This window comes from Herpailurus yagouaroundi, unplaced genomic scaffold (genome assembly GCF_014898765.1).
Source record: "Herpailurus yagouaroundi ecotype Mexico unplaced genomic scaffold, PumYag 253, whole genome shotgun sequence".
NCBI classification, from domain to species: Eukaryota; Metazoa; Chordata; class Mammalia; order Carnivora; family Felidae; genus Herpailurus; species Herpailurus yagouaroundi.
The window spans coordinates 10533061-10553557 of NW_024412470.1; the positions used below are offsets into that span (position 1 = coordinate 10533061).

General features: G+C 49.6%; 1 protein-coding gene and 4 non-coding genes across 8 annotated transcripts; 2 read left to right on the plus strand and 3 right to left on the minus strand.

Moving 5' to 3' along the window:
• The first annotated feature begins 2476 nt into the window (after positions 1-2476).
• LOC121020853 (low affinity immunoglobulin gamma Fc region receptor III-like) lies at positions 2477-9668 on the plus strand. Of its 4 annotated transcripts, none has more exons than XM_040460930.1 (5): positions 2477-2588; positions 3279-3299; positions 3644-3901; positions 7286-7540; positions 8344-9668. In XM_040460930.1, exons 1-5 carry the CDS (start codon positions 2549-2551, stop codon positions 8520-8522), a joined length of 753 nt encoding a protein of 250 aa, XP_040316864.1. In that variant the 5' UTR covers positions 2477-2548; the 3' UTR covers positions 8523-9668. The 4 variants fall into 4 exon arrangements, with proteins under 4 accessions (XP_040316864.1, XP_040316865.1, XP_040316866.1 ...); XM_040460931.1 differs by having other exon boundaries at positions 2493-2588; positions 3647-3901; XM_040460932.1 differs by lacking the exons at positions 2477-2588; positions 3279-3299 and adding an exon at positions 3344-3539.
• Positions 9669-11096: 1428 nt separating this feature from the next.
• TRNAN-GUU (transfer RNA asparagine (anticodon GUU)) lies at positions 11097-11170 on the minus strand. Its single transcript has one exon. It is a non-coding gene; the product is annotated as a tRNA-Asn (tRNA).
• A 7458-nt stretch (positions 11171-18628) lies between these two features.
• On the minus strand, positions 18629-18700 carry TRNAD-GUC (transfer RNA aspartic acid (anticodon GUC)). Its single transcript has one exon. It is a non-coding gene; the product is annotated as a tRNA-Asp (tRNA).
• A 901-nt stretch (positions 18701-19601) lies between these two features.
• Positions 19602-19673, minus strand: TRNAG-UCC (transfer RNA glycine (anticodon UCC)). Its single transcript has one exon. It is a non-coding gene; the product is annotated as a tRNA-Gly (tRNA).
• Positions 19674-20288: 615 nt separating this feature from the next.
• On the plus strand, positions 20289-20371 carry TRNAL-CAG (transfer RNA leucine (anticodon CAG)). The gene has a single exon. It is a non-coding gene; the product is annotated as a tRNA-Leu (tRNA).
• Positions 20372-20497: the final 126 nt, after the last annotated feature.

The window sequence follows — 20497 nt, forward strand, 5'->3', positions numbered from 1 at the left end:
CTTTCATTTAGGCTTCACCTCGGAGTTACCACCGCTATTGTTAGCCCTAGAAGGGTTAAGTAAGGGATGGAGTTGAGATTCTATCCCAGACCCATCTGAAACCCAGCGCCCTTCCGGTTGCACGTCTCCTTTATGGGACTCACTAACCTCGTGGAACTGTACGTACCCAGCTCTGCGAACACGCCAGCCTATTTCCCTCCATCTGTGGTCACGCTTCTCTGTTTGCCCGAAATGCCTATTGCCCTCCAAACCTGCCTGCTGAACACGCAATTACCTTCTGTGATCCCGTTAAAGTGTTCCCTCCTCCCACAGATGCCTTCTGTGGGCATAAACAGAACCGTGTCAATTCTCTCATAGTCCCCGTGGCGCATCTGGTGGTCTCCCCCTGAGAAAGTGTGAGTCCCGGGGTGGGGGTGGGGGGATGATAGCTGATTGACCTCGGTAACCTCAGAACCTTGTGCTGTGGCTGGCGTTTCAACGTTGAAGGCAAAGTAAGGGAAGAGAAGAAGCCGGAGAGGAAAGAACAACGAAGGGAGAAAAGAAAAGGCAAAAGGATGAGAACAAACACTCGAGTATAAGAGATCCCAAGACTATCTGTGCTTCAAAAAAAAAAAAAAAAAAAAAGAAAAGAAATGTACATTCTACCCACACCTTAAAAGTAGCCCTTACAACCTCAGGCTGGAGCTGAGGCTTGTTCAACGAAGGGCTTCATGCAAACCTGCAGACCGCTTCCCACTCTTGCCGTCCTCCTGTGCTCTCTCCTTCCTGTCCAGCCCATTTTCTGCAGCTAGCAATTCATTCCTCCCTCCGTTGGAAGACCACGGACAGAAGCTGAGTCAGAGGCGAAAATGCAACCGCAAAGAAGGAAAGCTACAGTGAATGCCGTGCACCACGACTCACGTGCCCGAAAGCCACTCCGACAACTATGAGGAACGGAGCGCGCGCGTGGAGGGGGTCCCCTTCGGCCTGGGAAGCCTTCCACGGCCCTGAAGGCACTCTCTGCGCGTGGGTTTCCCAGATAAGGACCTGAAGTGCCCGGAGAGGCAGCTAGCTGGATGCTAATCTGGATTTTGCGAGGTGTAAATGCGGCACCTGAAAGGGAGCACCAGACCCGCCGCCTGGTGCGTTTTCACTGTTGATGCTAAGCACACATCGAATCCCAGGGCCTGTGGCGGAGAGGTTGCTGCAGAATGCGCGAAGGGGGCGGGTGGATGGGAGGGCGGCACCAGTAAGCTCTACCTGGGAGCAACAGGAAACGAAAATCAAGTCCTGAGAGGTGGTTTTTAATGAGACTTTGGAGCGGAGAGGGGCACTGGTCCAAAGCAGAGGTCACAGGTTCCTGTGCCGGCCCCGCCTCCACGCTACCGCTGTCAAACAGCGCATCTGTCTGCTGTTCACCTCCCAGGCTTTCCCGCGGCTTTTAGAAGCGAGCCCTGTCCCAGATGTCCAGGAACCCCCTGGGGCCTTGGCACTGCTAAGCAGAGCCATTCGAGGCTGTGTCTGGGACCAGGATTTAAGCGAAGCGGGGGTGGGAGGGGGAGGGCACAGAGGTAGGCGCGGGTGTTGGGGGTGGGGCGCGCTCGGGAAAGCAGAACAGGTCAGCAATCTCACGACTTCCTGGCCACAGCGCCTCCACCTTTTCCAGTCAGGAGCCCCGGGACGGTGGCTACAGGCTTCACAGAGCAGCCCAGAGGGTCCCTGACGGGCTAAGCTCACCCGAGCTGCTGTGACTCAGCCCACCCCTGGTATGGTAACGGTGGATTGAAGGTAAACAGCTCCCGGCCTCCTCTCCTCGCTGCTTTCCCGACCCGTCCCCCTTTCCTGCCTTCCCTTCAACCAATCAGCGGCATCCCAGGGCCCCGTTTTTGTCTCACTGCCCGGGTTTCCTTTAACAGAAGGTGTGAATCTCATGGTCACATTCACCCTAAGAAGCGCATTACAGACCCCAAGGCACATGCTTTTTGAATTTTGAAAAATACATCAGTGGAGAGACCGCTGGGGGGACGGACACACTTCTAGGGGTCTGACGGTTTAAATGACTGCTTCCCGTATGCAGGCAGGTCCAGGCTGGCTGGAGGCAGGTCTGGGCCAGGCAGGAGAGTGACAAGGTCCGAAGTAGAGCACCAGATCCCTCAATGAATGCCCTCCCTCTTGAGTCTCATCCCCAGGGTCACGATATCTTGTTCTTGGCACCGAGTAGATCCAAACCTACCAGGTGGGGGGAAAACCTTGAGGTTTACCGGGGCGCGTTCGGACAGACCCTGTGTCACTAGACGCTTAGCTGCAGACCTATGCGGACCAAAGGGGGAGCCTCCCTCAGCTCCTCTTCCAGGCTCTTCTCCTCCTCCTCCTGCCCTATCTTGGGGCTCACTGGTCAGAATTCAGATTCAGAAATCAGATGACTTTCCGGGAAAAGGAACCTAGAGAGTAATGAACTGGGGGTGTGGGGGGGGGGGGGGAAAGACTGTTTACTTCCTCTCTTTGAGTCAGCTCCGTCCCTTCAGAGCCCAGTGCATCTGCAGTGACTTGTTCATTCTACCGTGGCAGCATGTGGCGGCTGCTGTCCCCGACAGCCCTGCTCCTTCTGGGTAAGTCAGAGTCACCTTCTGGGTAAGTCAGGGCCACTCTGGCTGATGGAGAAGCTCAGGACGCCCTGGGTTCAGCAGATCCCACTTCTCAGGTCAGGGAAGGGAGCCCTCCCAAGGGATAGGACCCCTTACCCCATCTCTAGCACTAGATTTAGTTCCCAGGACAAACATTTGGGGGCTAGACATGGGAGCCCTCTGAGGTGGGCATAACCAGGAAGTAGAGGGGGAATGTGAGGTCCCTGTGCCCTCACCCTGCGGGGTCTCAGCTTCCCTATCCGTAAGATGAAGACTGTGGACCAGATAGATGCTCTTTAATTTCTGTCTCTTCCATTCTGACATTCTGGGCTAAGACTTTTAATTTCCACCCTTTTGGGGGGGGGGACACGGGTTGAGGTTGTTTCTATGGCTTGATTCAGGGAAATTCAGGCTGTGCCCTTATTTTGGGAGTTTGACTAGGGACTAAGGAGTAAGGACATGGTGTTGAAGACAGGGACTTGGCCGGAGAGGAGAGCAGGGGGCACAGACGCGGGAGAACAGAGGGCGGGCAGCGGGACAGCTGGCCACGTATACGCCTTGATTCCTGGCAACGCTGGACTCTCAGGAAAGGGACGGGCTAGGGAATCTACACCCGCTCCGGCCGCCCTGCTCTCTGCCCCTGCTCAGTATTTGGTTCCCTCTTTTGTCTTGCAGTTTCTGCTGGCACGCGAGCTGGTGAGTTGGCTTTGTGCCCTTGGATTGATCAAGCGAGGCACATATATGGCGTGTAATGGCCACAGGGTGTTGGGAAATGCCTTCTGCCTGGGAAGCTGTTGAGGGTTGTCAGGGGCACTTCCCCCACGCAGTGGGGCTTGGCGCTAGGCTTCTGTGGCTACTTTTCCTCAAGATAAGGAGAGGCCAGAAATGGGACTAAGCGCCCTGAAGCCAAGATGCTCCAAGGCTGAGTCGCCAACGGTGGGTTTGCAATGGACTCGCTCTGGCTCCGAGCGTCCCCGGGGAGTGCCAGCGTAGGGCCTGCTCCTTGCCCTGACCCACCTTCTCCTCTTCTGGCTCCTCAGCAGACCTCTCGAAGGCCATGGTGGTCCTAGAACCTGAATGGAACAGGGTGCTCGTTTCGGACAGTGTGATTCTGAGGTGCCAGGGGGCCTACCCCCCTGGGGACAATTCCGCACAGTGGTGGCACAACGAGAGCGTCATCCCCCATCGGGCCCCCAGCTACTCCATCGAAGCTGCCAGAAGTGAAGACAGTGGCGAGTATAAGTGCCAGACGGGCCTCTCCGAAGCCAGCGACCCGGTGCAGCTTGAAGTGCACGCTGGTGAGTAGGGGAAGGGAAAGGAGGAAATCTCCAACAAAGGGTGAAAGGCGAGACGCTGAACGACTCGGGGAGAGCCAGAAGATGTCATTCTTGAGGGTTACAACTGAGATGAGAGCATCTGTGGTCCCCCTGAATGATATCAGAGTTGTGGTTCTAACCATAAGCGGGCCTCCGGCAAAATGTCAAAACCTGGAGGGTCATGGGTACGGGACGGACCGCTGCGGGACGCGGTCCCAGCCGCTCCGGCTCACGTAGGACGCGCCCGGTACCCACGGTGTCCTCCGAAGGCGGGCACCTGACACCGGCGCTCGATAATATTTACTGAATAAAGTGACGAATCTGTTTTTCTGTGAGCTCCATATCCTTCTGACTCTCAGACACACCGCGCCCTAAGCTCTCCTCCTAACCTTCCTAACCGCCTAGGGTCATATCTAGCCCCTTCCACCCCCCATCAGGGCCCCCTCTCTCACTCACTCTTCAGTGCAAATCACCTAGTGGAGATACATGTACACTGAGCATGGCATGAAAGTCTTTGTGTGTTGTTTACAGAATCCAGGCATCGGAAGCAGGTGAGGGGAGGTATTTCCCAGGGATCTGTCCTGGTGGCCCTGGAATCACACTACCTAGCCTGGTGCCTGCAGTGTCGCCTTGCAAGCCTGACTACTTCCAAGGCTCAGTTGCCCACCGTGTGTGGATGGAACAAGGCTGGAGGGGGGAAGGAGGGCCTGACGGAGGTGGGCTCGCAAAGCGTTTCATGGAACGGGGCCTCTGGAACTGATTTTGTTTTTAATTTTTTAATGGTTATTTACTTTTGAGACAGAGACAGAGCACGAGCCGGGGAGGGGCAGAGAGAGGGAGACACAGAATCTGAGGCAGGTTCCAGGCTCTGAGCTGTCGGCACAGAGCCCGATGTGGGGCTCAAACCCACGAACCGTGAGATCATGACCTGAGTCAAAGTCAGACGCTCAACCGACCGAACCACCCAGGTGCCCCTGGAGCTGATCTTTGTGGTTCCTTAGCCCCTGCCTGTCACGCAGCTGACATGGTCGTCACACTACAGAATTACAAGGAGGCATGTCTCTTACTAATGAGGTGAGAGATGGCCTCCATAGACCAAATAAAAGGGGGAATTATCAACAGGACGTAAGAGAAAAATCAAGGCTGAGAATTATAAATTTGCCTTGAACCTTGATCTAGAAACTGGCTTCAGAAGGCCCGTCAACGAGGGGCACCTGGGTGGCTCAGTTGGTTGGGCGTCTGACTTCAGCTCAGGTCATGATCCCACACAGAGTTCGTGCGTTCGAGCCCTGTGTCGGCCTCTGTGCTGACAGCTCAGAGCCTGGAGCTGCTTCAGCTCTCTCTCTCTCTCTGCCCCTCTCTCTCCCTCTCTCCGCCCCTCCCCTCTCTCTCCCTCTCTCTCTGCCCCTCCCCCACTCACACTCTGTGTCTCTGTCAAAGATAAATAAACATAAAAAAAAGGCCTGTCAATGAGGACCATATGAAAATGAGACTATGAGCATTAACTTCACCGGGCCAACTCTTGATTATCATTGATTGTTATTACTCCACTTACCTCCTCCTCTGAGAAGTCCTCTTTACTTTTTTGGAGATCACCAGTCTCTCTCTTTCTCTCTCTCTCTCTCTGCACACAATTAGATACACACACATATATACGTACATATTCTTATAACCATAATCTTATGATAATAATGATGTATCTTTTCACTGAAAAAGTAAATGGATATATGGGTACATCGTCTTTTGATAAATATCTCTTGATAAGTAATTAAAGTTACTTTCTGTTTGGCAAATCTCCCAAGCAGAGAATTTTTGTGTTCTACCAATTTTGGGTAGCGTAAGGCAGCAGACTCTTTTTTTTTTTTTTTTTAAATTATAGGGAGTTTTATTGTCCTGTTCTTATTACAAAAGTCTTTTGGGTTCAATCTCAAAACTATGTCAAAGAAACGAAAATAACCATAGTCCCATCCCTCAGAGGAAACCCCTGTTGATATTTCAGCACATTTTCTTTCTTTTCCTTCTTTCTGTGCTTCTGTGCTTTTTGTAGTCTGTCTTTTTCACTTCGCATTCTCTCGTGACTGTTTCCTTATGTCATTTTAAAATTTATCTGCAATGTCGTTTTCCATTATTCAGGTCAACCGCCTGGCGGTGACTGTCGTGTTCTCTCCGTGTGAAATCTGGTTACTTGGCGACAGAGTTGTGAGAACAAGCATCCTGGTGATATGCGAACTTTCTCTCGAGCAGGCTGTGCTCAGTGATGAGGGCCCTGGGGCCCTTCAGAAAGTAGCAGTTACCATGAGCACTGCCATTCATGCCCCTCTCTCCCTTCCTTGACTTTTTTTTTAAAGCTATTTGAGCTTTTATTTTAATTTTTTTAAGTTTATTTATTTTGAGAGAGAAAGAGAAGTCACGTGCGTGCAGGTGCGCGTGTGAGCGGGGCAGGGGCAGAGAGAGAGAGAGGGAGAGAACGAATCCTAAGTGGGGTCCATGCTGTCAGTGCAGAGCCTGATATAGGTAGGGCTCGATCCCACAAATCCTGAGCCATGATCCGAGCCGAAGTCAAGAGCTGGGCACTTAATGGGGCGCCTGGGTGGCTCAGTCGGTTCAACGTCCTACTTCAGCCCAGGTCATGATCTCACAGTTCATGAGTTCGAGCCCCTCATCGGGCTCTGTGTTGAGGCCTGGAGCCTGCTTCAGATTCTTTGTCTCCCTCTCTTTCTGCCCCTCCCCTGTTCATGCTCTCTCTCTCTCTCTCAAAAATAAATAAACATTAAAAAAGAGAGAGAGAGAGAGAGTTGGACACTTAACCAACTGAGCCACCCAGGCGCCCCTCCCTTCCTTGACTTTTATTTTGAGTTCTCCTTCAGAATTTCTGTAGCAACTCCCGTGGCCATCCAGTGACCTCACTCCTGACTGGCAGGAGTCTTCGAATATTCCTATAATTATCTATCCTTTCTGAAATCTACCTTTCCTTGGATGGGGCAAATCATCACGTTCAAGTGCAACGTTTACTCTTTGATCTAGAACCTACGGTGGCTGCTTATCAGCTGCCGTAGCAAACCCCAGCACAGGCCTTAAGGACCCTGTGGATAGCTCCTCACCTACCTCATCACTTAAGTCCCTCAGCTCTAACCTTACGGTTTGACGGTTTGACGTGTGCGTCTCTCTTTCCCATTGGACAAAACGTCTTGGTGCGACTTGGGTTCTCCTGCGGGGCCCAGTGGCCTTTTTCCCAAAGGGAACTCTGCGGGGATAGCTCCCAGTCTGGCTCTCCATGACGTCCCAGGATCTGGGTGGTGTCTCCTTGGGAAGGTGTTTGCTCTCATGGCTGAGGCCTCCGGGGCCTGTGGTCTCCGTGTCTTTCAGGCTGGCTGCTGCTTCAGGCCCCCCGCTGGGTGTTCCAGGAGGGAGACACCATCCAGCTGAGGTGCCACAGCTGGAAGAACAGGATGGTACAGAAGGTTCAATATTTCCAGGACGGAAGGGGCAAGATGTTTTTTCATAAGAATTCCGACTTCTACATTCCAAAAGCAACGAGCAAACACAGTGGCTCCTACTTCTGCAGGGGGCTTATCGGGAATAAAAATGAGTCATCAGAGGCTGTGAACATCACGGTTCAAGGTGAGGCTGTGCAGCCCTAAGAGGGCCCAGAGCCCCCTGTGCGTGGGGTCCGCGTTCACCCTGGGAAGACGAGTTCAGAGGATCCTACGCTTTTTGCTTTGCGTCCTGATTATTGCCGAGGCTTCTTTCCGAGGGGTGCTGAGGGGCGTCATTCACTCTGCAACGTGACGGCAGGAACAGAAACCGCGTTTCCTTCCCCATAAATGCACCTGTCCTCACTGACGCCAGTCAAACCATGCCCGCAAGGGTATGTGTGCACATGATGCTGGCCATCTTGACCTGCCTTCCTGTCCTCTCCAAGCCCAAGGCTTAGCCACGAGCCCATCTGGTGGGAGCCTCTCACCCCCTCCCGGAGAGGGCCTAGAGACGGGGTTCTGGTTTTGTGGCTCATTCATCGTGTGACAGTGGGCAAGCCACTTAGTCTCGCTGAATGTCAAGTTCCCCTTCTGTAACAAGGACGAGTTGACATTGATTGGGCAACTTCCGGTGTGTTGGACACTGTGCCAGGTGCTTCCTCACAAGCACCCAGTGACTCTTGACAACAACATTAGGAGATCACTAGCTAGTTTGGAGTCTACTTTACAGATGCAGAGACTGAGGGGAAAAGGAGCCGGGGGGGGGGGGGGGCCCCGGGGGTGGTGGTGGTGGTGCAGGGAGTGGGAATAATGAACTTTTCTCCAGGATCATTCCCAAGATTCAAAGCCTATGTAGTTAACCACTGGACGAAATGAAATAATTGGACAGACACCAAACTTCTGCCTTAACAACTGTCATCTTTCTTATCCCTGTGCTTCTCCCGTTAGGTCCGCCAGTTCCCTCCACTTCAACGTTCCTTCCACATTGGTACCAAATCGCTTTCTTCCTGGTGACAGCACTCCTATTTGTAGTGGACACAGGGCTGCATGTGGCTGTGCAGAGAGACCTTCAGAGCTCCGTGAAGGAGTGGAAGGACGGCAAAGTCACGTGGAGCCAGGGCCTGTAGGACAAACAGGGCAATAAAATCGGCACCCCCGAACCTCTCTCTGGATTCACAACCTCGTCGCCCCCAACAGGCAGCTCTGGGGGCAGCGTCCAGGCTGAGGGTCCCTCACCCCACTCCATTTTCTCTCGGTCTCCGCTGGGAAGGCAGGGCTGGCGACCTTCAGGTGCCCACAGTGATGCCCCAGTGAGTAGCCACATCCCTCAGAACTGAAGTCTCAGAGCCACACAGATGCTCTCTCTGCACGACTGCCCTGGCCGAGCAATGCGACAATGCAGAATCTGGATGGTGACCCAACATGCGAACGTTGTTCTTAAATAACCGAATATGTAGGTAAGAGAATTATGGCCGAGGGCCAGCTGGCTGATGGTCTACATTTGTTGTGAGGCACACTAAAACTCCTTCCAGACAGATCGTGGGGGCTGTGGAGGGTCTAGGGGAGATGGCAGAACCAGTGAAGCGGGTGACTGAGAAAGAGCACGGCAGTCCAGGACAGATCAGAGAAGACCCCTGTCTTCCTAGGATATGAGCCGTGGTGTGGGTGGCAGAAAGACCACAGGGGTGGTATAGAATCGAGTTTTTCAGGGGGGCCCATGCCAGAATTATATATCTGTGAGAATATAATGATGGACCCTCTTGATGTCATGAGTCGAAGATGGTCCTGGAAGGAGGTTGGGGATTGGAGGGTGTTGGAAAAGAAAGCACAGAACAATCCCTACGTCCGCAGGAAGGAAGGCAGCATGGCTGTCCCAGATTGAGCTCAGTGAACAGAGCTATCTCGGGTCTGAACGGAGAAAACATGGCAGGAAAGAGTCCACTACAGCTGCTCAGGAGGCAGGACACTTGGCCAGGATAAGCCACAGTCAGAGAGAGGAGAGGCAGGGAACAGCGAACCAGCTTTCTGCTTCAGTATCTAATTCAGGTGCAGTTTTGTTTACATCACTCACCAAACAAACCTTGGCTAAGCGATACTCTATGCACTCAGGTCTGCTGAGTTAAGCTAGGACAGTTGGAAATCCCTCCGCCTGTCAGTGACAATGAGTAAGGGTGGGGTCACCAGCATTGCTTGTGGAAGAAAGCTTAGCGATCTTATTTCTTTGTACAAGCTTTAAGCACATTTCTTGATTCCAATAAAGCATTTTACAAGATTTTGCGTGCTACTCTCAGCCAGAAGATGGAAAAACCGTGGTAAGAAGTCCTGATAATAAAAACCCATTTTCCCTCCTGTTGTCCGACATTCTACCAGGGATTAGTGTGGGGTAACTAAATCATGTCACCGCAGCTCATGTGAATCAGCCAGTGGCGAATTCACCAGTCCTGCTGAGGCAACGGGCACAGGAGACTTTTATAGGTGGTGTGGGATGGGAGTAGGGGAGGGGGAAAAGTTAGATGTAGTTCCAGAGCAGGTGCTGGGCAGGAGAAGGCACCCCTGGGAAGGAGCCAGGGGCCTGGACAGAGGTATAGGGGCAGCCTAATTGTTATGAGCCATACGCCATAGCTCATAACTGAGTTATGAGCTATAGGTCAACTTATGAGCTATAGGTCAAGACGATTCAAGCTTGATGTATGAATATCGGATGAGCTTCAGACATAAGGCAGGTGCACTGGGAAACCCTGGACATCCACTTCACATCTATTTAGGGCCTACAATATGCCCAGCTTGAGTCCCAGTGCTGAAGACAGAGATGTAGAGCACAGGGTCAGTCCCGGGAGGAGTCTCCATTCTAGGGAGAAAAAGCCTTGAGGAGAGAGTGGAGAAAAGGCTGCAGTGTTCTTGTGGTGGTGAAGGAGGAGTTCGCTGAAGATCCGTGGGCAAAGATTCCAAAGCCAGATTAGGGTTCAAGAAGGTGGCTCGGCTCTTTTCCAGTGTAAAGAGCCAGTGAGGGAGAAGAGGGAGTTCAGGGGCCAGATCATCAAAGGCACGGCCTTCCAAGCAGAGGAGAGCGCCTCCGGGCCCCCAGCCAGCCGTGGAGGGATTTCAGGCAGAACGAGTTTTAGGAAGCCTCTCAGGCAGCTCCGTGCAAGGAAGGGAGAGGGGAGTTGAAGACAGGAAACCGCCTAGAAACCTAGGTAGTTGTTGCAGTAACTCAAGGGGCGGTGGGGCTGGGGGGTGGGGGACTAGATAGTGAGGAAGTAAGTGGCAGCGAGGCTGGGGACGCAGGTGCCTATTTGAAAGATATTTAGAAAGCAGACTCTCCAAAAACTGGCAACCAGTCGGACGCGGCATGACTAGGGGCCCAGGCTCCGGACAAGCCCGTTTGATGAGTTAGGCAACACAAGGTCAAAGGCGAGGCAGGCACAGGTTTGGTAACGAACTCACCTTCGGATTACCAGTGCTGGCTTCCTTTGGTCGCCAAACATTTTTAGAACAATTTCACGAGGCAGTTTTCGTAGCACTGAAGTCAAGCGGCTAAAATTCTCACTCCTGACCGCAACCCTGCCCAGGCGGACCTCCTGCCAGGAAACCCAGGCCACGGGGGCGACGGACGAGGGGCGAGCGAGAACCTGGCCACGCTGAGGATGCCCCGCGGCTTCCGGGAAGAACACCCACGCCCGCGGTTCAAAACAGTCAGGCCCCGTCCCTGGGTGGGCTCGAACCACCAACCTTTCGGTTAACAGCCGAACGCGCTAACCGATTGCGCCACAGAGACAGGCGGAAGCCGGGGCCTCTGCCAACCCAGTTCACCGAAGGAAAAAACTCGGCCGCGCTTTCTGCTTCGCCCCGAAGCGGTGCTCAGGGCTGGTGTGGGAACCCGCGGGGCGGTCCCCTTCCGGCGCGCCGGGTGGCCCCAGCCAAGCAGGCCTTTCCCCCGCGCTGCGGAGGCACCTGCCTAGACCTGGGACAGGCCTCGGTGTGCACCCAGATGATGCTGAGAAGCCGCAGCAGCCCAGCTCCTTGGGGAGTCCAGAACGAAGTCTCTCTGTGCGCTCGCGAGTTCACTCGGCTTTGCTCCGGGAGGTACAGTCGACTTTCCTGCTGATCTAGACGATTTATGCACTCGTGCCTGGGCGAGTGGTAACTCACAATCAGCTTGCTATTGTGAATGTTTAAAATACCGTATAACGTGTCCAATCACGCCCGGCGAAATGTAACGTCTAAGCAAGGAAGCCCAGTAGAACAAGACTAATCTCCAAGCCCAGCTGTTTTTGAAAGGTTTCTACTGGTGCATTAGGCACCGGGACAGAACACAGAGTTTGTAACTGCCTGTTATTTAAAGACTCTCACACTGGCAAATCCAGATCTAAATATCCGAGGGCAGAGACCCCTCATCCAACATCACCAGCACAGGGATCCTGGTCAGTGCCCGGCCTCTTCTCTGCAGCCTGGAGGGAAGCTTCTCTCTTGTTCTTGGGTCATTTCGCAGCCACAGGCTTCCTGAGTCACATCACCTCCGCCCGTGGCCGCCCCCCCCCCGCCCCCCGAACCCCTCTACCAAACCACACCTCTGACGCACCCAGGCACCCACAGGCAGCCCTTCTCTGTGGTGCCAAGTCCCCACTCTCCGCCCAGAACCTTCTCTTCCTTCTACACCTCTGCGCCCTACTCAGTGGATTCCAGTGTGGGTGCAGGTCGGTGTCCAATGCTCTTCAGAGAATGAGAATACACAATATCCATATAGGCCCAAATTATGTGTGTGTGTGTGTGTGTGTGTGTGTGTGTGTGTATCTCAGAGAAGTTTGCCAAAAGAACTCTATATTGAGATGACCTTTTTTTACACTTTTAAGTTTGTTTTAAAATGTTCTTTGTTTTTTACAAAGCAGTGTCTGCAGTTGTTTTTATTAATTTCCTAATTCGGCAAAATAAAAAGTTGGCAACTCTATATTGGTCACCAACATTTTAGGGGAAATTCTACTTATCTGCAAAGTCCAAGTTTGGGAACCGCTACTCTCACCTTCACCTGTTTATTGGATTGGCAGAAGAAATTAAAAATTACTTTCCAGTTTATTCTAAACATGCATACATTTCCCATGTTTCGCTTTGCAAGTACAAGACAACAATCTAAAAGAAGGCAAAAAAAAAAAAAAAAAACAAGAAAAACTGAGTTATTAAAAAAGAAAGTACAGGGGTGTCTGGGTGGCTCAGTCGGTTGAGTGACTGACTTCGGATCAGGTCGTGATCTCACACCTCGTGAGTTCGAGCCCCGCATCAGGCTCTGTGCTGACAGCTCAGCGCCTGGAGCCTGCCTCAGACTATGTGCCTCCCTCTCTATCTGCCCCACCCCACTCGCATTCTGTCTCTGTCTCTCTCAAAAGTAAATAAACATTAAAAAGATAAAAATAAAAAGAAAGTACAAAATGGGATGATGAAATAAGTCCAAATATATCAGTAATCACAATAAATATAAACGGAGAAAATTTGCCAGTGAGAGTGGATTTTTTTAAAATATATTTTTTTCTGTTTTAGAAGAATGGCATTAAAACAGAAAAAAAAAAAAACACAGAAAGACTGAATGGAAAAGAATGGAAAAAGATATGACAGGAACAGTCTAAAAGAAAGTTGGCACATAGCTAAGTAATACCAGACAAAATAAAGTTTAAGAAATAATGCATCATAAGGGATAAAGATGTCGCCACATGATGATTCAAGATTAAACTATGATAAACATATAACAATTCTAAATACATGTGTATCTAATAAGATGATGTTAAAACATAGAAGCAAGAATTATTAGACCTCTGAGAGAAAACTGACAAATTCATCTATAGTTGACTCTTCAAATTCTACAGTGAGAGAATTTAACTTACTATTCTCGGCATTCAATAGGTCAAGCAGAGAAAAAAAAATTAAGCATATGAACACAATTAATAAGCTTGGTTTAAAATATATATATTTAGGGGCGCCTGAGTGGCTCAGTTAGTTGGGCCTCCGGCTTCCGCTCAGGTCATGATCTTGCTGCCCGTGGGCCCGAGCCCTGCATTGGGCTCTGTGCTGACAGTTCAGAGCCTGGAGCCTGCTTTGGATTCTGTGTCTCCCTCTCTCTCTGCCCTTCTCCCACTCGTGCTGTCTCTCTCTCTCAAAAATCAGTAAACATTAAAAAAAAAATTAAATATATATAATTAGAACTTTGCAACCAATAATTTTTGGCTACATAGTCTTCTCAAACATTTGCAAAAATTCACTTTATGAAGTCATAAAACATGGCTTCATGGAATTGGCACTATTTAGAACACATTCTCTGAACATAACGGGATTTAACTTAGAAAGCAACTACAAAAAAAAAAAAAAACCTTTTCAAACCCTCATATATGTGGAAAATTTTCAAACGTATGCTTTTAAAATAATTCATGGATCAAAGAGAAATTGAGTGGAAATTGAAAAATGCTTAGATCCGGTCGCCTGGGTGGCTCAGTCCGTTGAACCACTGACTTCAGCTCAGGTCATGACCTCATGGTTTATGAGTTCAAGCCCTGCGTCCAGCTCTGTGCCGACAGCTCGGAGCCTGGAGCCTGCTTCGGATTCTGTGTCTCCCTCTCTCTCTCCCCTCCCCCATTCATGTTCTGTCTCTCTCTGTCTCAGAAATAAATAAACATTAAAAAAAATTAAAGAAAAGAAAAATGCTTAGATTGGATGGAGTAGTAACAAATATATAACATGCCCAAACTGTTGACTGTTCAGGGTTTTACATGTGCACCAGGGAAAAGGAACGCTATACCGACCTTCAATGCTTAGCATACGTATTGCACGGGATCTGCGGGTCATTAAATCTGCTAGAAAAACAACAATGACGACGACAACAGAAAACTTTTGGAAGACAGTTAATCCTGTGACAAGGAGGGAAATGTATAGACGGTAACATTCTGATCGGTCAGTGCCATACCCCTTAACTCCCCCTCAGAAAGAATCGTCGTCTGGGTTCTGCTTTGGCTGTCCCTAGACACCAGAAAGCCAGTCCCCATGTCACTGCTGGCCAACTCTAAAGAATTCTACATGAGCACTGTCAAGAGGCAGCTCAATGCCTCCCAACCTACGGGTCCAATTTAAGCCAGCCTACCGCAAGTCCTGGTGATAGGACTGTCCTGTCCCAGGACAGGGCCACCCGAACCCTGGTCCAGTTAACAAAGGCCCAGTGTCAGTTTGGCTCCCCGACACTGTGGCTGTCTGCTACCACTCATTACTACTCAGTAGTCACCCTTGCCTGTGGCCACTTGTGGGAACCACAGCCTCCACCCAAACTTGGTACCGAGAGTCAGGAAATAACAGAGAGAACGGGCAGGCGGTAACGCGTCACACAAAGTATCAGCCACATGTTGTGGCCTCTGCTGGCCGTCCTGTGATAGGATGGAGACTGGGACGCAGACTGGAACATAGGGGAAATTGGGGGCTAACAGGTGACGGAGGGGCAGGTGCCCCTTTCCCCCATCTGTATTGTGGTTCACCTTCATTTCATGGAACAGGTTGGTTTGTTTTTCAAACCCCAAACATCCTCCCACCGCGGGTAATTGTTTTAGTAATAAAGAAGATAATTAATGCTTGCTCATTGCCAGACACCATTCTAAACACTTATTAACTCATCTGAGAATTATAATCGTCATCATTACCCCCTTTTACATATGAGGAAACTGAGAGAAGGGGAGCCAAGTTCAAACACGGGAAGCACAACAGAGCCCATGTACCTCACAATCCCGTTAGTTGCCTCATCCAGCCTGATGACACATACCATTCCAATAAGTGACTATTGTGTGATAGAGAAAACAGATCTAAACAACCCTCAGACAGTATTTCAAAGGCCGGAAAAAAAAAAAAAACTTATCACGATTGCTGTTAGTTTAACAGAAGATGTCAAAGGATTCAGCATCCTAATTTTAGGAAAAAATTTTCAGCTTACACAAGTCACTGCATGACTATCAATGTATTGGACAGAAAGTGGGGGAATTTGACGCAGGTAAAGCAGGGTTCAGATAGAGGCATCATTTAGCCAGTGACAGCTGTATCAAACAAAACCAACAATTATTAAAAATCAAACAATCTGGAGACGATTTGAAAGGTTAAATAGGATTTGCACGACAACTTACGTTGCCTAGAAATTGGTTTTATGAGACGCGTAAACACACAGATCTATACGTGCAGTCAAGGACTAGTAGGGAATAGTTGAAATACAGAATCCTCCTGAAATACAGAGTCCTGAAGAAACAGACTCTAGGCTAACTTCCAGGAATAGCTCCCCAAACTATTCTGTATATCGGGCTACCACACTACCCAGCAAAACCTGCTATAAAACAAATTAAAAAGCTTCCCCAGTCTCCAGTCTCTGGCTCCAGAACACGGGCTGCATTGGCCACTATTTACACCACCCAAATTGTATCCCCGTGTCTCTCCCATGTAACTCAGTTACAAATCAGATCTCACTAAAGTACATCTGGTTGGTGGAATGTAAATCATAACCAGAACCCCTGCTGCAAAGGAATCTAGGAAATGTAGTTTTTAGCTTCCCAGCCTCAATAGCACAGGAAAGCAAACCAGAATGGTACGGGACTGGGTGCTGAGCAAACCAGGGGACATATCCACTACAGTGAATAAACTGAAAAGCAAAAATAAAATAAAACCAACTCCAAATTAAAACAAAAGCAGATAACGCTTCCACCTCCACCTCTGATGCGGGACTATTAGATACTGAGGGGATGAAATGATCTAAAGAACTATGTAGTCTTGGGCTACAGTTGTGGGTATATTGTGATAATATATACCTTGCCACCAAGGATCTGTGCAGCTTTTTGTTCTTAAAAGACAACCCGGGTGCGGGAGGAGGGAGGGGTTCCAGGTCCCTGTGTTGGACTCTTCCCAAATTCCTGTGGAAAAGATCCCAACAGTGGAACAGAGAAAAGTTTATACCATCCCGTTGATCCACGATACCTAAGAGAAAGCATGCAATCTACTCGGTTCGTGACAAACAGCTCATAATCCAAGATGGAGTCAAAACTGTCTTGGAAATCAGACCGGGGCACCACTCACGTAGCCAAATATCAAAAACGTGAGCAAGAAGAGACAACAAGGGACAGCAGCCTAAGGGACTGTAAGCCATTGACACCCAGTCATTCACAGTATCCGGGAGGAAGCTTGATATCTTCTGGTTTCACGTTTAGCTCATGGACCCAAGCTGGGACTGGAGTCAAGTGTGTCCCAGAGTTTTTGTATTGTCTTCTTTGAGAGGGATGGACGAGGTAGTACCCATCAATGATGTGATTTCAAATCAGTGGTTGAGGGGTGGGCTATGCAATGAATTGAATGGAGAACCACCAGGTGGAGGGATGGGAATAGAGTTATACTTACCCATGTTACATCTCAAAATGGTTTCAAAAAGAATTAAAGGGATAATACCAAAAAAGCAAAAGGAAACACTTAAGAAAATAAAGCTAAAAACTGATCTGATATTGGGGTGGGTAAGAGTTTTCTACTTATGAAAAAAGTTAAGAAACTACCAGGGAAAGTGTTTGTCTCCATAAAAATTAGAAACTTCTGTTCAAAAACGCTATGAATACAATTAAAAAGTAATTCCTTTCCATACTGGTGGGGGAGTTTGTGTGGTACTAACCACTGTGCCCATAATAATTATAAACTCTAGACAAATTTAAAAAAAATCTATAAGGCACTGGAAAGCGATCAAAGGAGATAGAAAATAAAGAACATTGTATATGGTAACTAACTTGGATATAAATACAATTTAAAAATAAAAAAAAAAAAGAAAAGAGGATTCAAGCTATGGAAGGAGGAATCATAAGGGCAGGATCCTCGTTCTGAGGGCACTCTCCAGGAAATGAGACTCGGGCACATAAATTCAGGCAGAAAACCAGTCTTATACCTCATGCATTGAGGCAAAGTTGAAGGCTGCTAGACTGGCTGGATATTGAAGGAGCAAATCTCAGAGAAGAGATAGCCTGATTCCGGAAAACCAAATCTGCAAATGAAGCTCTCCTATCTCTGGCTTACCCTCCAACCAAGTGTCTACCTAGCACAGATTTCAGGGAGGCCATGGTGAAAATAATAGCTGGAGGGTGAAAAGAGTATGAGGCAGAGATTCCAAGAGCTCCTCCAGCAGAAGAGAGAAAAAGTGCCGCAACAGAAATGTTCAAAATTAGGAGATTCGTTCAAGAAGCTATAATGTGGCCATTTAATATAGCACAACGAAGCCATTAAAGTAACGTTTTAGACTAACATTCAATGAATATAGAAATACTCAGGTTTTTAAGTAACACTCAAGTAGGTTAAAAACCAGTACGCACACCGTGATTCCAACTTGGCATTTAAAAAATGCCAAAGAGCTAAGCACACAGCAAAACATTAACAATGGGGATTTCCTGGGTGATGGAAATATGGGTGCCTCTTATTCTTTTGCGGTTTGCTTATTTCCCATATTTTCTAGAAGGACTATATATTACTCTTATACGCAGGAAAAAGGTTGTCTTTTCTAAAAATGAACACATACTGTGCCCCAGGTGCTCCTCACGGCACTACATCAAAGGACTGTAGAGCCGCAAAGGGTCTCAGAAACTGTAGCTTGGCTCCTTCACGTTACAGATGAAGAAACCGAAGCCCCGAGATAAATGACTTGCGCAGAAGCACACAGCTTCTTAGTGACAAAAGAGCAGGTGTTCTGATTCCGAGGCCAGTGCTCCCTTCTGTGGGCACAAGTTGGTCGTAGTAAGGCGGCGCAAAGAGTGTGCACTTGAGAAAGCTGGCCGGCCACAGCTGACTAGCAACAAGCCCGGGAGGAAGCAAGCAGGAGCGCCTCCTGAGTCCTGGGTGCGGGAGACCGCAAGGTGGAGAGTGGACATTTGGAATACAGAGCTCAAGGCACAGCCTGGATCCCGGGATTCTCCTCCAGCGGGCAGCCCGAAATTACGCGGATGGGAGAAAGTTGCACCCAGTGGCAAGCCTCTTTCAGTGGTAGATCAGGTGGAAACTCGCTTCCAGAGGGAAGAAGCAGGGTCAAAAGAAACGCAAGACCCGTACTCTTGCCCATCATCCACGAAATTCGCATGTGACGAGCATACTTTTGGAGAGAATCTGAAATCATTTAGGAAAAACTTCTATTTCTCCAGTAAGAGAGAGTGTAGAAACAAGGAAGTGGGATGGGAGGGAGGGAAAAAAAAAAAAAAAGGAGTTCCGTCGTCTCCCCGTCGGGGAATCGAACCCCGGTCTCCCGCGTGACAGGCGGGGATACTCACCACTATACTAACGAGGAAAACCGCGAAGCGTGATCCCAAGTCATTGTTTACAAACTTACTTCTAACTTGCCAGGACAATTTCTTCCGTGAAACTTTACTGGCTGCTGGCCACGCTGTGCCTTTTTTCCTGCCTCGACTGGCGCGTCGCAAGCGACGCATGCCGAATGCCCTACATGTAATCTACATTTTCTTGCAGCCACATTAAAAATTAAGAAACGGGTGGCTTTTAATACCACATCTCATTTAGCCCAAGATCTCCAAAATATTGTTTGGACGTGTAACCAATATGAAGATATTAGAATTTTTTCATACTTTGTCTTCAAACCAGTATGTATTGGACACTCAACAGACAGCAGGTTGCACACTCGGGCGTTAAATTTTCATCGGAAAAACTGGATGCGTACTTAGATTTCATAACGTTTACAGTTGAAAAAGGGGATTCATATGCCCAAGTTGCTCCCAGCGTACTTAGACTTTCTTCAGTGGCTGAGCTGGGTGTCCATTTATTGACTTCTGCTAATTATTTAGTTTACTGTCGTACCTGCAAGCGCAGTTCTCCCGACGCACTCGCAGGGCAGCCGCACGGACCTCGCGCACCTGCACGCAGGGCCCTCCGGAGACCCGGCTCCCGGTGCTCGGCACTCGGTACCTGGCACCCGGCGTCGCGCAGGTCCCTCCAGAGGTGGCAGCGGGGAAAGAAAGGCGGGGAGGAGCTGCAGACAGGAAAGAAAGCCTTCCGAGTCGGACACTGGACCCAAACGCGGCTGGGAGGAGAAGGGGCTCCGCAGCGACAGATGAGTGCGGGAGAGAAGGCAGTGCCCGCGGTTCCTAGTTTGGGTTTAGGCTTTTTAAAAAAAAAAAAAAAAAAAAAAAAAAAAAGCATCCCGCGTGGCTTTCCTCGGGAAGAGGAAAAAGAGTTGCGTTGGCCGGGAATCGAACCCGGGTCAACTGCTTGGAAGGCAGCTATGCTCACCACTATACCACCAACGCTGACATTCGTAAGTTCTGGGAATTTTCTATATAAGGCAAATGGAGGCCGTGGCTCCTCGGACCACGGTGTTCCACGATTCTGAAGTGCGTGGAGCTTTCCCTTAACGAGAATGGACCTTGGCCTTACTCCTAGCCGATCCTCCGGCTACGGACAGGGACTGGAGGCCGGGGCAGCGCGGAGCCCAGCAGGAAAGTAAACGCCTCGCTCGGCCCAGGGATTTTTCCCGCTCCCTGCTCTCGTCCGCGCTCCCAGCTCTGCCACTGGGCTCGTCCCAGCGCTGGATCCGCGGGGCGTGGGATTCGGTACCGACGATTTGGGACGGAGGGTCTGAAGGAGACCGGCCGGCAAGGGGCCCACCCTGGCGAGATTCCGCCGCGCTAGAGGAATGATTGGAGGGCTCAAAAGGGCGAAAGTTAAAATGGATCCTTACCGTTTAGGATGGTGAAGTAGGAAAGAGGAGTCGGAGACAGTTTTATTTTCCGTGCTTTGACAAGGACCCCATGGAGAGTTCTAATTTTATATAAAACAATAAATACAGCTTTGATGTATGTTAACGTCATGATACAGTACTGTAGAATACTACTAAAGGAAAATAAAACAACCACCAACATGAAGTCAGGATGGCCGAGCGGTCTAAGGCGCTGCGTTCAGGTCGCAGTCTCCCCTGGAGGCGTGGGTTCGAATCCCACTTCTGACAAATTGTTGCTTTTACTTTTTTTTCCCACCAACAAATAGAATTGAATTCATGGAGAAGGGAGTATTGATTAATCCACACCTCTTTGTCCTGAGTGTCTACATATGAATCTTATGCTTCATTGTAAAT

Coding starts and splice junctions, on each gene's coding strand:
- LOC121020853 (XM_040460930.1), top strand. CDS start 2,549: ATGTGGCGGCTGCTGTCCCCGACAGCCCTGCTCCTTCTGG. Junction 3,300..3,643: donor TTCTGCTGGCACGCGAGCTG/GTGAGTTGGCTT, acceptor CTGGCTCCTCAG/CAGACCTCTCGAAGGCCATG. Junction 7,541..8,343: donor TGTGAACATCACGGTTCAAG/GTGAGGCTGTGC, acceptor TTCTCCCGTTAG/GTCCGCCAGTTCCCTCCACT.